Source organism: Pundamilia nyererei, unplaced genomic scaffold (genome assembly GCF_000239375.1).
Source record: "Pundamilia nyererei isolate P.nyererei 1_Seehausen unplaced genomic scaffold, PunNye1.0 scaffold00024, whole genome shotgun sequence".
Classification (NCBI taxonomy): Eukaryota; Metazoa; Chordata; class Actinopteri; order Cichliformes; family Cichlidae; genus Pundamilia; species Pundamilia nyererei.
Window position 1 is genome coordinate 568,164 of NW_005187425.1, and position 17,091 is coordinate 585,254.

The 17,091-nt window shown below is 39.2% G+C and overlaps 1 protein-coding gene across 1 annotated transcript; it reads left to right on the forward strand.

The window, feature by feature from the left end:
• Positions 1-674: 674 nt before the first annotated feature.
• On the forward strand, positions 675-4,221 carry six2a (SIX homeobox 2a). The gene is made up of 2 exons (XM_005727304.1): positions 675-1,549; positions 2,951-4,221. Exons 1-2 carry the CDS (start codon positions 990-992, stop codon positions 3,261-3,263), a joined length of 873 nt encoding a protein of 290 aa, XP_005727361.1. The 5' UTR covers positions 675-989; the 3' UTR covers positions 3,264-4,221.
• The last annotated feature ends 12,870 nt before the right edge of the window (positions 4,222-17,091 follow it).

Sequence of the window (17,091 nt, forward strand, 5' to 3'; positions counted from 1 at the left end):
CTCCCACATCAGCACCTTAGAGTTTAAGTCTCGTTTCAATCCTCGGAAGCAGAAATAGTCTGACTCACTTTTGGTCATATTTATATTTTTTCGTTTACTAGAAGAAAAATATACTTTATAAAAAAGTGGCAGCATTTTTTTTCAAACCCGTCTAACAATCTGTCACTTGTTGACAGTTATTTCACGTCTTTGGAATAATGAAGACACTAACTTTAAAGTTCCAAGCATTAAGGAAATCTTGATTGATTTGTGAGAGCTGCCAGGGACATGAAGACAAACTGCAGCAGGCTCCGTGCACTCTGGCGCCATCCTTCCTCGGGCTGTGGGATCAACGCCGCGCTTCTCATCCACGCTCCTCACAGCTTTATGCTCTTTGGCTGCCTGAGGTGTCTGTCAACGTGAAGGGGAAGAAAAAAGTGTTTTAGAAGGAAAAATCTGAGCAATTCTTCTATTGGTAGGCGGGCTGGTCGTGAAGGGAACAATCAGGTTGATTTTGCCAGGGAGCCACCTCAAAGCATATCAGGTTACTTTGAGTGACAGCGTAACCATGGCAAATAATTTGACTAAGGCTATTGTCTTATCCTCACCATCCGTGGGTCAGATAACCGACCAATCAGAGTTCATATAATCGCTTGTCTTGCCAGCTTAGAATAATATTATTAAAACGAGCCAGCGAGCCCGGTCTCCGGGAGTAGTTTATGTTGAAACGGCATAGAAAAGGTGGAGGACGGTGGAAGGAGTTGCAACTTTCTTTCTTAGCAACTTTATGGAGAATAGTCGCCTGGGGTTTCGCATGGCTGAACGGACTTGAGCTTATTCCATAATACGCAGTTGGACTTTGCCTAACCTTGGGCACTTTTACGTTTTAGGTAACTCTTTTGGGGACTTTTTGACGCTTATGGACTTAATGCGTTTTGATTTAATGAGACACTGAGAGGAGAGACGTGGAAGTAAGGTACAATATAATCTGTATTGGTTTACTTGTCGCCATGTCCATGCTTCCGACGTTTGGTTTTACGCAAGAACAAGTGGCTTGTGTCTGCGAAGTCCTCCAGCAAGGGGGGAACATCGAGCGTCTTGGGCGCTTTCTGTGGTCCCTCCCGGCGTGCGAGCACCTCCACAAAAATGAGAGTGTTCTCAAAGCGAAAGCCGTAGTTGCTTTTCATCGGGGGAACTTCCGAGAGCTCTACAAGATCCTGGAGAGCCACCAGTTTTCGCCGCACAACCACCCGAAGCTGCAACAGCTGTGGCTCAAAGCGCACTACATCGAGGCAGAGAAGCTGAGAGGCCGTCCGCTCGGCGCCGTAGGGAAGTACCGCGTCCGGAGAAAGTTCCCCCTGCCCCGCTCTATCTGGGACGGAGAGGAGACGAGCTATTGCTTCAAAGAGAAGAGCAGGAGTATCCTCCGAGAGTGGTACACCCACAACCCTTATCCATCCCCACGGGAGAAAAGAGAGCTGGCCGAGGCCACGGGACTCACGACCACGCAAGTCAGCAACTGGTTCAAAAACCGACGGCAGAGAGATCGAGCGGCTGAGGCAAAGGAAAGGTAGGAGTATATTTACTTCTTAAAACAGACGCTAATCTCAGATTAGATTATCTTTTTTCTTTATCATTGTCACATCAAGCAAAACATAGGAGGTAGTTCCAAACTGTTGCTGAGTCACAGACTGCCACTGCTGACTCTGTATGCAAAAATAAATTTCTGACCTACATCTGGAAATTTATTTAACGTAGATAGCATGGACATATTCTCAGATCTTATTCAATCGCCACAAATTAAAGTTACACTGTGTGTATTTCTGTGATAACTGTATAAGCCCCTATTAAAAGTTGAAACGCACGAAATGAAAGACGTGTTGTCAGGTAAATTACAAGGTTATAAAAGTTGCTTTTACCCCACTTTAATGTTTTAGTAACCACACTAATTATAACATGAAACTTGACTTTCACGTTAAGATCAGAGAAGAAATATATGCAGACTACTGTGAATCACAGACACTGGATGAACACATGGTATATGCAAGGAAACATATCAGAACACGTATGAAAGATGTTTTGCGGTGTAATTGGTGTGGCCTGTTGTCTGGCCTTCATATCAGCCAGGCTGACATTTCATTATGAGTCGTTTGCACATTTCAGAGTTTGGAAATTATACAGCCAGGCATGTAGAGAGGTGCGGGAGATGTGTTTTTGTCAGGTGTTCACTGGGTCGGTGTCTTCTTTCACCCCCTGGCCACTAATTTGGGCTGAAAGCTCCACGTAAATCATGTCTTCCCACTGAGAAAAGCCTCAAAGCAAACCTATGAACTATGCCATACGCAGTACGCACGCGTTTCAGAATGATTAGGCCTGTCATTTATTTAGAGCTGTGGACAAGCTCTCCTCGAGTGGCCGAGGACTTCCTCAGGTTGAGCTTCTCCACGGGTCACTATGGTTAAATTAACTTGCTCTAAAAGTTTCATGCAAGTTCAGTAGTCAGATGGATTTATTATCTTCCAGTCACTCTCTACTACTGATATTTAATATAGCGCTTCTGTAGTGAATTGACCCTCTAATTATTTTTGCTGGCTAAGTGATTGCATCTGGGCACACGTGCCTCAACGTATTCTCGTGTGAACATTAATAAATAACCAGACTAAGAACTGATACATTAATGAGATTATTATGGCTGTTGTAAAAGTGTCACAACCCAATAAATATTCTAGTAAACACAACAGAATTGTGTGTACCACTTTAATTCAAGTGTGTGTTCATGTTCATATTTTTAATGCAATCTTAAACATGTTAAGCTACAATTAGCTGGTGTCTTTGTTCCTGTAGGTTTTACTCCGAGATATGAAAATTTCAGTTCACCTAAATCTTCCTGGTTGTTATGCACTTTTTCGCAGATGTGCTGTAATTCCGCATTTGTACCAAACTGATGTGTGACTTTGGTTTCTGTTCGCAGAGAAAACAACGAGAACTCCAACGGCAACAGTCACAACCCATTGACTTCTTCTATTAATGGAAATAAAACTATTTTGGGGAGCTCGGACGACGATAAAACACCTTCTGGGACTCCGGATCATACGTCTCCGAGTCCGGCTCAGCTCCTCGGCGCAAACCCCGGTTTACCGTCCCTGCATGGCCTTGCGCCCCCGCCGGGACCCAGCGCAATCCCGGTACCCAGCGGCCCAGACTCGATGCACCATCACCACTCATTGCATCATGACACCATACTGAACCCTATGTCTTCTAATCTAGTGGACCTCGGCTCTTAAAAGCCGTCACTGAATGGAGCGCCATTTTTTGGGGAAAATAATTTACGAGGTGGTGTGAGTTAAGCTTCAAGCACTTGCGGCACGGTGCAAGGCAGACAGACTGGAACACTGCGAAAACAGCCACCGTAACAAATCATTTAGTCTCATATTCAACCTTTAAAATCTTTTTCAACAAGTGGAGAGAGGAAAACCTGCCAGTGAGCGCAACACCTCCTCTTATCCCCAAACTGAACGAGCCCTTGTTTCGGGGATTTTCTAGAATCAAGAGTTCAGAGCAGAGCACTTAAGAACTTTCCAAATATACTTAAACAGGACCCTACCGAACTTTTCCCCCTCGTTAATTCGCTTGAGGAAAATATAATTTGGAAAAAGTAAGTAAAAGTAGTAGTTTCTTGAGATGGCTTGTTTTGCTGCAGGGCTGGGGATAAAAAATTGATAAAAAGAAAGAACAGAAGAAAAGAAGGAAGGAAGAAAGAAAACTTTACCGGAATGTAAAAACGTAATATGTTATATTGTTGAAAACAATAACAATAAAGTGTCTTAATTCTTGTTACTATTAGCCTACAGTTGTTATTTTAGGGGTTTAGATTAACCTTTATCACCAGACTCTATGGGCACAAAGTTACGTGTACCCATCGCCTTTCTGTTTACATGGGGTTTTTAAAGAGAGCCATAAACGGTTATTTTTGTTTGTTTGTTTGTTTGTTTGTTTGTTTGTTTGTTTGTTTGTTTGTCTGGGGGAGGGTGGGCTGATGGAGTATGCCAGTTAAACGTGTCTCATAGGGGCTGTGATAAGATAAAATATTCTAACCCCTTGATATTATTGTTATAATTATTTGCATTTTAATTTGGGGAGAGACTGCATGTAAACTCTGCGATAAATGATGAAACATAAAACGATTCACCTATAGTTTCATATACCCTTTACAATAAAAAAAAAAGAAACACGTGGAATAAAGTCGAGAATTTCTTTGATTCTGAATGATTCTTGACATTTTCTTGGCATTTTTTTGTCTCTTACGGGTCACCTCCTTATAATATTATAAAACCATATAAGCTGGAGGACAAAATATATAAAACGTATTTTAGAGAATCTGCACGTAAACGTCGATATTTACAGTGTTGCAGAAATATTGCTTGAACGATAGTATTTAGGATTTATGATAATTTGTAGTTTCAGTTGAGGATACTTAGATATTTTTCCCTTCAGCTCATTTATGTAATTTTAAATGCAGAACAACGCACAAACCATGTATTCAGCCTTATTTCCTCAGGCTTTTTAAATGTGCTCTGAGCCACCACTTCCCAACGTTAGGAAAATACATGATCAGATATTACTGAAAATCAAAAGCTGTTAGCCTCTGACACATATATCTCCTGCAAGAAGATAGATAGATAGATAGATAGATAGATAGATAGATAGATAGATAGATAGATAGATAGATAGATAGGTTTTTCAATTTTAAGGACATGAGGTCAAAGTTCATCCAAGTGATTATTGCCGATTTTTTGTTTCTTTTTAAGAAAAGCTCCGCACGCAGTCCAATGTTTTGTAAAAACATCACTCGAAGCATGTGGCATGTGGCCATGGCAGGCAAAGCTGGGCGAAATTTAGCAGTGCTTCTCCAACTGGGAACCCTGACGTTCGAGTGATGACACCTTATCTTTCCGCGCTCAGTCCGGGAGAACAAAAGTACCGTAGTGTTTGGAGTAGGAAAAAAACAGAACTGGAAACGACCGCTGAAAGAAGACACTTTGTTTGAACAGCTTCAGCCGCGCAACACCTCCAGCCTCCCTCCCGCCCCCTCCTCCCCTCTGCTGCCTGATCAGTTCGTGCAGAATAAACCTAAAAAAACATCTTTTCTGCCTTTCATATTTCCATCATAAAGCTTTAGTACCTCCCCTATTTCAGGTTTCGACAGGCCGGCGCGTGCTCGGTGTATTTTCTGGTGTCTTCTGTATCTTCATATCAGAATATAACAGTAGCTTATAGTTTATAATTTTCTTACATATTGCATGTTTATATTGATAAATGTTACACATTATGCATGATATACTATAATATTATTTTACAATATTACTCGCATTTTAAAAACAAAAAACGATGCCAGCATATAGTTCATTGTTAAGTGGGTGTTTTGGTTCACATGTTAATGGGTTGCAAACATTTTTTTTATATTTGAAACAAGGGCGAAACACTCTTTTATTCGTTAATAAGTTATCCTGTAGACCCAGGTGGCTCTAATGGGAGTGCAAATATGAGAAGTGCTCTCAGAGAGTGCGCGAACTGTCTGTAGATGTGAAATATCGGTCACAGCTTCCTGGGAACAGCTTCCTGCGCCTGAAGGTCAATTACATATTCAACACAAAGCCCACAGGTTGTAATTAACAAGGATTTAAGTACACATGGGTCTATTCACAACAAGCCCAAAACAGCGGCTTTTGAGGAGACATAACACTGAATGTTTGGCCTTTCACCAAACCAACCCTACAACGCTACAAAGAGCTGTGATTTTCGTCTCCTCGTTCTTTCACTCTCTTGTTTCCCATAAGGCTTGAAATGTGAACTTGAACTGGTATTATGAGTGCGCCATGTGTGCCCGGAAAGTGGAGGCTATTCAACTTTTTTTTTTTGTTTGGATGTTTTTTTTTTTGGTTTTTTTTAAACAGAAGATGAAAAATCTGCCAGCATTGAAGAAAATGCCTAACGAGGCGCACTGACATGATTCTGCTAGGCTGGCTTATGGGGGTAAAGACCCACCAAAGCAACAGATGAGGGAGGAAAAACTGTTCGACAGATGTATCTTGTCCTGGTTTCTTCATCTGTAGGGTATTTAATCGCCTGTCAATTCAGCATGTAAACAACGCTGTAAAATAGAAGCGAATGCCACTTTGCCCCAAGACCAAAATCCTGAAACAATCAGGAGAGAATGCTGAGTCCTGGCCTCGTAAAGATCACATCCATGCAATTTCACAGCAAAATGCATGTACTAAGCAGAGCTGTTCTGACCTAAGATCAGTTTTAGCTGTTATTATTGCATCTCCGCACTGTCATTAGCGCAAAAGGCATTTTACACAGGCGTTTTGCCCGATTTAGTGAATGGTAGGGTGGTGATTTTTATTCATTCTGTTTGGTTTTCTCGATTAAAACAAGAAGCAAAAACAGAAAAGCCAAAATACGGACTCTTTGGTGTTAAAAACATCAGACTTTGTATTAAACATTAAATACTTAGTAGTGATTATTTATTTATTATAATCATTGTTTATATGTTTATATATTTTTGGACTCTTTTCCACAACTTTCACTAACTGTGCGACATAAAACAGCACTGATTTAATTTTTTTTTTCAATTTTCGAATGAAACAGTCTGATTTGAAAGTTTCTCAGCTGTTAAACTAAAATTGAAAAAGTTATTTTCTCTTTCTAAAAATTGATTTATCAGCTCTGTATTCCTTTACTCATAATATCACAAAAACAAGTAACGGCGCAAAAAACAACACGTTACCCTATTAATCTATAAGCACTGATTGTTATTGATGCTGTCACACTCTTTAAAGTACCTAAGAGTTTCATTAAAAATCTATCATCTCCACGTGTAGATTTTTATGTTTATCTATTATTTTATAGCGCAGATTAGGAGGATACATTTCCATTACATTTTCAGCAATCTGAGAAGAAACGCTGTCGTCATTTAGGACTTTGAGTGACGATTTCTTTCAAAATTCATCATCGACTAAGATTTTGTAATAAAATATCCTTCAGATAAACACACGATAAAGATGTTCTGCTCGTGTATTAGCAAACTATTGAGAAGATAAAACCGCTGAATTATTATTGTATGAGTTATAATTAAATACTGCGAAAATGTATTTTGTTACTATAAAAACAGAAGCTTTAAGATTTAGATTTTTGTTCCGCATGTCTGTCTCTTCTCTGTGGATGAGTTAATCAAACCTATTTAATCCACATACTTCACCAAATCTGAATATAAAAGGTTTCTTTCAATACACATTTAATCCGGAACCTTTTGTTAAGTGATGTTAACACACTTAATAGAAATGTCAGCTACAGAAACGGTGGTTATAATGTGACACGTTATTGGCCCCAGTGGGGAAATTGTCTTTTGACTTAGACCCCCTTCAGGGAGGTCAGAGGTCAAACTTTTATGGCAGCGGCCTCAGAGCTGGAAGGGATTCACTGTTGTTGCTCAAGGAAACTTCAGCAGAGCAGATAGGCTTAGACTCAGGTCCTCTGAGTCATGAGCACTTTTAAAATGACCCTCAAAAAATTATGGACAAAATGTGCAGCAAATGATGACTCTTTGATTTTGTTGGCAATTTGAAAGGTTTTGTGTGGCCATGAGGAAGACAAAATACAGAACTAATATATTGAAACAAAGGATCGCATTAATGTAACCAGTTAATAATTCACCCCACTTGTTGACTGCAACGGTTGGTAGCTGTCCTAACAAGTGTGTTAGACAGCTGGGTTTTACATTACTGATACACTGCCACTGTAATGTGGAGTCTAAATCAGACAGCAGAAAAAAAAATCAATTGCATACACAATTACATCTTTCGTCTCATATGCACAGAAACAAGAAAAAAAAAGTTAAATCTTTATTTAAGCATCCATATGTTTTGAATGAAGTCATAATCATTAAAAGTTATTATTACATTTTGCATACAGGTCTGAATTCTTTTCAGGGTCTAGTCTTTTTGATTGAGTTTAGTATATATATTTTTAGTGGATACATAGTGTACACCATATGGTTCACATCTAACAAGTAAATGATCCCTTTATTGATCCTGAGGAGACACAAATCCCTCGGTGGTTACATCAGGAAGGACATCCTAAGTAAAAATCTGTCAAATAAAATATACTGCACTACCTGCTGAGGTGGCTCTTTCTGAATAGGACAAGAGCCGAAAGTAACTTTACTGGATCTAAACTGTCAGACTCAGTTAATAGTTAGCGAAGAGGACATACTCTTCCCTCTCTTCTTGTTATAGTTGACATCAGACTGTTCATCAGTGCACACAAAAGAGTCACGTGAAATGGGAAGAACATATTTCAGAATGAAATTCCTCTTTCATAATTTGAAAACCACCATTAAAAAATGAATGCAAACATGTGTCACTGTCAGGAAGAGGAGAAGCTGAAAAAAAAAAAAGAAAAATAGAAACGTTATCCTTCACCTTTGATAAGTTTTACCAAACGATTTTGTGTTTTTAAGTATAAATATAATGCATGGCCTGAATATTATTTGTATGCATTTAAAAATGATATGGATGTCAACATAAATCATTCTCAAAGAAATCTTTGTTATTTTATGAAAATATTTTTAAATTGCATAACTGGTATTATATTTAAAAGAAATCTCCAATGTTTTATGAATGAGGGAAGTTTTTGGCCTTCTTTTAACTATAACATTGATATTGATAGAATCTGAGATACTTACTGCCATAAAAATTTTTTTTAGAATACTTGCCCAGGTCGGACACAGAGATTAAAGTTCATCGTCAGTGTGGTGGTGGTTTGTATAAAAACGTCCTCCTTCTTCATTCCTTACCCAAAATAAACATAGCTAGTTGCAACAAAATCAAAATGCAAAGATTCTAACTATTTCTGATGTTGGTAATGATTAATATGTAGGAGCAAAAAAATGCAATACATATTTGGGATTATAATTAGTTTGGCTGAATAAATTATTTTGTGTTGTGAAACTATAACTTCTAAAATACTGAAAAGCATATTTGGACTTTGGAATAAATGCTGAATACTGAATAAATACTAGTACAAAAACCCATCAACATTGATAGAGTGAGACCATTTGATATACTTTGTTTTAGAATGCATCTTTATGTTTTGTTTAGCTATTTTTCTCTTTTAGTTTACAGCACTTTGAGCTCAATCGCAGTGTTAACATTATTGATGAACCCATTGATTTCACCTTCTCCTCGGCCATTATGCATTTTTGGTGTATCAGGTGTGTCCCATAAAACAGGATAAAACTGTAGGGGGTCTGGCGAGTGAGGAGGAGGAGGGGGGCGGCGGGGTGCCCGGTGTTTAGTTACGGTCAAAATCGAGAAAGAGAGAGACATGGCGAGGGGAGTACGAGCATTAATGCACTCCCTGTGTGCTGGACGCGTACTGTTACAAAACACACGCTCTCACACACACATAAGCACACTGCGGGTGCCTTTTGCTCAAGTAAAAGGTCACCTGGCAGACCGAGTCCTGACTTCCATCCTGAGACCTGAGACAAGGAAAGGCATATCAGGAAATAAAGTTCAGTTAGAGTAAACCACTACACTTTTTCACTTCAGTAACACACAATTAAACGGTACAAAGTGAAAACAGGAACACTATACCTTAAATCCCCTTTTCAGCACTTCCAAAAGATATACAGTACAATGGGTTTTAAAGCACTACAGGATTCCTGTTTAATGTAGATTTCTAAGAAAGCATATAGGCAATATTTCACTATGTTGCTAATTATGTTGTTGATTATTGTGCAATTACACACGAGTCACCACTAATGCATTAAGTAATATGTCATAAACCAGTTATGCACAGAGGACATGATTTAAAGAGTTGGTTTGAAAACTAAAAGAACTTATTTTAGGAGGTTTCAGTCTCTTTGTTTCACTGAGACGGAGGAAACAGTTGTAGTACTAATGTATATGAGTGTGCACACTACAGGGTTAAAGAAGGCTCACCTGGGCTTTTTGCCCCTACTGTAAATTCCAAGATAGAGGACAGACACAGGCTATTCTGATCGCATTAGGTTCACTCCGATAGTTTTTCCAGCTATTGTCACTTGACACCATTCCATTAAATCTGTCCAGCTAAAAGATTAACAGCACCATTCTTTATGCTTTCACTGGGTGTTCACTCTGAACGCCAAAGGGCAGGTTAAATCATGCACAAGATTTTCATAGTGTGCTGTGTTTTACGTTCAGCCTATCTAGCCTTTTTACTTGATGTTATATCAGCTAGCAGTGCACGGTGACACAGATAAATTATAGTAAAACAAGTTCATTAATCACAGCCCAGCTTTTCTGTTTTGTTAGTAGTAACCAGCTTGTATTATGATCAAACCTGTGTGTGTCTTTTTTAGTCCAGTAATAATTAAATGGTACTTTTATTCATTATTCATTTAAATTTAAAATACATTTACATTTGTGAGATGAGAACTTCTGTGGGTAGATGCAGGCTATGCTGCCGAGTCCATTAGTACACTCTGACTTTAGATAGCCGTTCTTATCATTATGATGCACATGATCACTAAATTTTAATGGTACAAAGTTGAAGACTTTCTTATTAAACATTGCTTTGTCGACTTTATGTAACTGTTATGAATGGCCAAGACATCAGTATAGGACAAATTCTGCATATTATTCTAGTGTATTCAGTCTCATCTGACAGCTAACCGTAAGACAACTGCCATTCTGAGAGAACTTTGCATCAACTTAAATAAATGATCTGACTTCGGTAGCTTTGAACTTTACCAGCATGAATGTGGGTGGCACATATAAGAAAATCTGGCTGACAAGATAGTCTGGCACTCTCTCCAATTTTTAAAAGTAAAAATTATTGTTAGTTTTCTTTTTGTTGGTGTATTTTAACTGAATTTTGTACATTGCCCAATTTGCTGTAATTTGAATCATGTTTTCCTGAATATTGCACAGAAAAGGATGACAACTAACACAAAAATGAGTGAGTGAAAGAAGTGAAGATGGGTCTTGACACAGGAACAATGTTATGCTTTGTTCAAAAAACTATTTGTTGCTTTAAGGGATTAAAGGTTGTGCAACTTATTCACATCCTGCTCAGAGTCTGTCTGTTCCAAGTCAGGAGCAGGAACTTCCTTCTAATTTCGATCAGTCAGTATTAGTGTTGATTGTGCACACTAGACCTGTATGTCTAAGTGTGTACAGTGCAGGTTTGTCTGTTTCCAATGAAACGCAGTAACGGGTTCAACCTGCCAGACTGTTGACTCACCTTACAGTATGCATGAACATGCTTTGATGTTGGCACTGTGCAGAAATATGAAGGAACTTTTCAGAAACTGCTAAAAACAATTTGCATATGAGTAATGGTGCACAGTACATTATAGCATGTAATTTGCAGGTTATAGTTTTAATATTAGTTGCTCTTACTTCATATCATTTCTGTAAATGTAACCACAAACTTAAGCATGGTTACAAAGAAGAGAGAAACAAGAAAAAACAAAAGACAGCTTGTTGCTTCTAATATGCTTTCCATGCACCAGAGAAGGAGAGCTTCTCAAAGTTTCACTAAAACACTCATTGCCACGGATTCACTCCACTCAGTACTGTGCAGATTTGTCGGAAGAGTAACAAAACCTCAGAACAGAAGTGATGAAGGGTAACTATTTGGCTCTCTTCAAAATTTAGGGGAAACGACTGGAGCAAAAGGCCTGGAAATCATGACCGCTGCTGCCACCTAGCGATCAGTATGTGTAACCGCATACTGATCAACATAATAGACCATAAAACCAGTGCGCAACCTGGATACTCCAGCAGATGGGCTGAAGCGCAATAAGCAGGTAAAAGCATAACAGCAAAATGAGGAGTACTGGGTACTTCTAACAAAGTACCTATATAATAATAACTAACAGTTAGGTGAAAACTGTGAAAACAATGACACGTCTTCATCAAGGTCGACAGGTGAAATCATTCATCCACCCATCTGTGTTTGCACAGACTAGGAAAAGTAAGTATCGTTTGTCCTATTTTGCATAACTGTCAAACACACAGGAAACCAAAAGTTGCATGAGCAAACATTAAGACAAACATGAGTAAGACAGCATGAATGACCAACAGTAGTTTTACAATGATACCTGTAGCTAACTACACATTTCAATAATATGTTTGTTTGTTTTTTACTAAGCCTATTTATTTGTGGCTATATTGAACTTTTTTAAAATATATTTTCAAGCATGCTATGCGGCTAAGTATGTAACTAGAGCCCAAGTATGACGTTTACTTTTAGGTTAAGTTAAACAGATTGAGCTCATGGGCGTGGTGTCTTACTGCTGCACAGAGATACACTGTTTTGTGATAACTTAGAGTTATTTTGAAACATGGGCAATGTAATAGTAAGGGGTGATGCTTCACAATGACAGGCACATTTTGACTGGTAGAACAATGGTTTTCAAACCCACATGTCTGTACAAAAAACGGAGGAAGACATAGAACTACAGCTTTCTGATTCTCTATCTAGCCTTCCCCTTGTTTCTCATCTCTCCACTCTCTTCCCCATCTGCCCAGTTCTTCCTAATAACTTACACTAGACTGGTCCCCGAGCTGTGGACTCATCTTGTTGTGATTTTTTTTCCCTCACCCACAGCAGTGGCAGCTGCTTGAAGTCGTTTTTGCTTTGTTGCCGTTAACTTGCTGCTTGATTAGCTCCTCCGCTGCACATCAAACGTCCCTGGGTTTCAGCCAAAGCAATTTTGTAGTGCGAAATGCAGAAAACATGCCACGGGTATAATTTCACTACACAATAAGAGGTAGACGTAGATGGGGGGTATGTGTCAGTGACCTTAAAGCTTCTGTATACATCATTTGTAATTTATTGCACACTTGACTTGACACACACACACATGTAACTACTGGAATGGATCTGGAAGCCATGAATGCCATTAGCAGCTTGAATAGGCCGCAAGAAATGCTGCATGTGCTTTAAAGTAAATGCATAAAGTTCGATGGTGGAAAGCTTTACATGTGATACATTTTTAGTGAAAGTATGCTGGATCATTTAATACCTTTTGTTTCCATCCCATGGTTTATCTACAATTGTCATCTCATGAATAAAAGGAGCGAGCTCATGATGACACCTTGTGGTTAAAGTTGGCATCTCGTAGCAATTCATTTTCTGCATAATGACTCCTATCCATACAACAGCTAATCTGGAGCATCTCATTCCTATCTTATTCCCACAGGTCCATTTAAACTCAAACCAGGAAAGGGAAACAGGACATCCTACTGTAGATATTACCATGTGATTACATGGTACATGGATGCCAATTAACAATTGCAGCAACAGCCATAAACTTTGGCTTCATAAGATCACAAACTGACTCTAATATTGCTATTTGCAAAATATATTGATTGAACCCATCCTGCCAATACATTAACGCCCATAATAAAATCTGGTTTCATGGCAATTTGATCTTAAGATAAAAATACACTTCCACTTCCTTACACACAACCAAAGGAAAGAACAGTTTATGTGACAAAATAAACATATAACACTTTAAATGTTTTCGGAAGTATTTTTCCTGTTTGTTCGTTTTTGTCAGGGGTATGATAGTCAGCTGAATGGAAATCTGACTGCTACAAGACATGCGCCAGTGTTGCATGCTGAAGTAGAAAAGATCATGCAGCTGCCTTATAAAGCTATTCCCAGGCAAAGAATCCCGCCAGGCAACTTCATGAATGTTCCCAGTAATGCAAATGGAAGCAGTTTAGAGTTTTCACTCCACGGATGTTTTTTCTGGTGGATGAATCACTAGATGGCAGTATAACATAATGAGACAGCTAGCAAATATATAAAGTTACAAGACGCTGATGCACTCATAGAAGATGGTGTGTATATATATTTTTTTCTCACTCATTCACATTTGAATGAATGAATGAATGTGAGGAAGTGCTATCTTAATCCCAGAGCAAACACTATCAAACATCTCACTCATCTCTCCTCCCTGGGGGGTAACCAATGTGCTAGAGAGGATTACATCAGGGAAATCAGAAGAGTGCACATTTGCGCATCGCCCACTGACACTGTCACACCAAGAACAGACACCACTGGGTTAAGCCAATTGACCATTTACATGGCTCTCAGCCTCTCCCTTTGGCCTCACTCGATTTTCTCCAACTGTTCATGTTCAGTTCTGATGCTGTTTGCAAATGTGTGTGTGTGTGTGTGTGTGTGTGTGTGTGTGTGTGTGTGTGTGTGTGTGTGTGTGTGTGTGTGTGTGTGCATAAAAGCAGTCAGAGAGAAGATACGGAAACTAAAGGTAAATATTTGATGATGGAGTAAAGAAGAGAGCATATTGCTATATCTGTTGACAGATCAATACCCAGTCAGTTCAAATAGTTTTTTGAATGAATGATTTTGGTTCATTCTTTAGCTGAACCAAAATCACTGAATTTCCTTAAAAATGTGAACTTGTGAAGGGTTTTTGCTGTTTCGAACTGTAACTGCTCCTGCTTCATCCACCTCCACAGACGTACATTAGGTCTCTGAGCTCTGAACACTTGGCCATGTTTTCTTTCTCCTCTCTGTCTCTTATGGGAGCTATGCAGCTGCTGTTGCTTGATGAACTGGACTGAGTGAAGGGAGTGCAGAGGACAAGGCCGGTGTATGCATCAATAATGCATGTGTTTTGGAGGCCACCTCAGGACAGAGGCCATTTTTAAAAAGGGCGCTTTAAAGGTGCTCCACAACCGAGTCCTGTACAGGAAGTTATTAAAAATAGAAAAAGTGGTTAAACAAAACAGCCAGCTTCAGCTGAGGGCCTCTACCACATGAGCCAGTTATTAACAACCAAGGTTCATGTTACACGAACATCTTAACTAAATGCTCTCTTAGATGATAAACTGTGAAGGATAAATTTGAAACAGGAATTTAAATGAAATTTCTTTTCTCCTTTTTTGTTTTTGTTTGCAGATGCTTAAGCTCCCCCCCATTTGTACCAAGTAATACCTTTCAGCTGGAATCCTAATGTGTGTTACAGAAGGTAGAAAGTGTAAAATGATAAGTATACATGCAGTCATGCAGTATGTAGTTATATTATTTGAATACAGAATGTAGTTTTGTTTGTTTGCCTAAATTTATGTATGTTACATTTTTTTAATTCACATTTCAATTAATATTCTATGGACTCTCTGATATAGACAAAGTACATGCTCTTAAAAGGTAAATTTAAAGTCGACTGATCCAAAGTGCATTTTTTACTCCAGGCTCTATTTGCTAATATGTCTATAAATGTTGGATGTATCGCCACCTAACTGGTTGAATTATAAATCAACTCTAGTGACCCCAGATAAAGGTTGCTTATACACTGACGTCAACTTGAAATCCAGCCGAAACCGCTTTAGGATATATGAGTGAGTGCAAAATGGGAAAGTGAAAGTGATCGCTTATGGCATGCAACATGGTGGGATGCGCTTCTCCTCTTGCAAGGATTTAATGGCAGATTCAGGCCTGGTTGCCATAAGCATTTCACTGTCCCTTTACAGTGAACCCTTCTCTGTTGCATACTTTCTGTCCCCCCACCACCACCACCACCACCACCACCAGCACCTCCTGCTCTCCACAATAGGGGAGTTAAACTCTAAAAGGCCTCGCTCCAGCGGACACCATTATTCTCCCCTCTCTGTGACCATCACTACCAGTTCCCCTATTTCTCACAGACTGGTCAGTCATTTGGCTCCTTGCCAGTCTCTGTAAAATTCTGGGTATCAGTTTTGAAAAATTAACTAGGGATTGGTGATTCCATTACAGTCCCTGGCATCCGAATCCTTGAGCATTAAATGCAGTGTTCCAACATTGTTTGACTTTCATGCTATTAAACTTTAAAGACTGCATCCTGTACAGTGTATATACACTATGTGTGGGGATGATGTGACTTCACTGGCCTGCAGGGATGTTCATGCCTACCATGACAACAACTAGAGCACAAGGAAGGTGCACTGATGGGGCAGTTTGCCTTTCTGATGTATACTGATAATAAAATTGTTGTAACAAGAGACATCTTGTTACAAAAATTCCAACACAACATTTACATCAACAATTAAGACATAAAGCACTGCAGCAGTTGTGATAAACTTTTTTTTAAATTCAAGAGAACCTTGAATTTTGGTGCCTTTTTTCTTCTTCTTTGGAGGTGCTTGACAAAAAGGTAACCAAAGCTTGGGGTTTTTTTTATTTTATTTTATTTCACACGATTCCTCTAGATGGCAGTCAAGGAACACGTTTGGCCCTCCGCTCAGCTCTTCCTGGCCACCGCTTTCCACTCACAGTATGGACTTTTCCTCTGGTCGGCTGTTTGAGAGGGGGTCGTTGGCATCCAGGGTAAACCTTTCCAAAGCTTTGTAAATGGAGGTTAAATTGATAAGGACACCCAGGCATCAGTCAATCCCCGACCTTTTGTTCGGTACATGGGCACAAAAAGGAGGCGTGTCACCGGGCAAGCTTTACTAAAGCTGATGCTTTTATCGTATTTCACATATTAGTCACATATGCTAATCATTTATTGCTCAGTATATATTTGTATAACTATAGCCTCTTTGCGCAGACTCTTGTGAGCTGATGTCTCTGTTTCAAAAGCAGATATAGGTTATATAGGACACGGCATAGTCGGGTCAGCGTTACCATTTTATTCTTTTAGCTTTATTTCGTCAGAAATACCCCAAACACTTTGAGCTCATCAGAGTAGACCCAGGATCTTTAACTTAGATATCAGCTTTTAGATATACAGTGTCCCTATGACTAAATTGCTTTCTCGTCATTGCTGGTTTTGGAGCACTAAACAAAAACACATGCCAGAATTGTTTTTGTTTTGATTAGCTTTTGAGAGATGTGCGTCAAAAAGACAAACCGTTTAGTTTAGCCTATGATCTAAAGTGCCTTGTGTGGCATTAGGCCGAAATAGAACCTCGTTTACGGTTAAAAGGGACAGATATTTTTTTCATGCATTGCCATCCCAAAACCTTAGTGGTTAAAGAAAAGGTTGGGAGTGTCGGCCTATGAGGTGTCTAAGCACAGCGGAACCGGGTGCTTTCAGCGGCC

What these genes read in the sequence shown, in the direction of transcription:
- six2a (XM_005727304.1), top strand. Translation starts at nt 990, where the DNA reads ATGTCCATGCTTCCGACGTTTGGTTTTACGCAAGAACAAGTGGCTTGT. An exon ending in GCGGCTGAGGCAAAGGAAAG is followed by an intron (nt 1,550 to 2,950) that starts GTAGGAGTATAT and finishes TTCTGTTCGCAG; the next exon opens with AGAAAACAACGAGAACTCCA.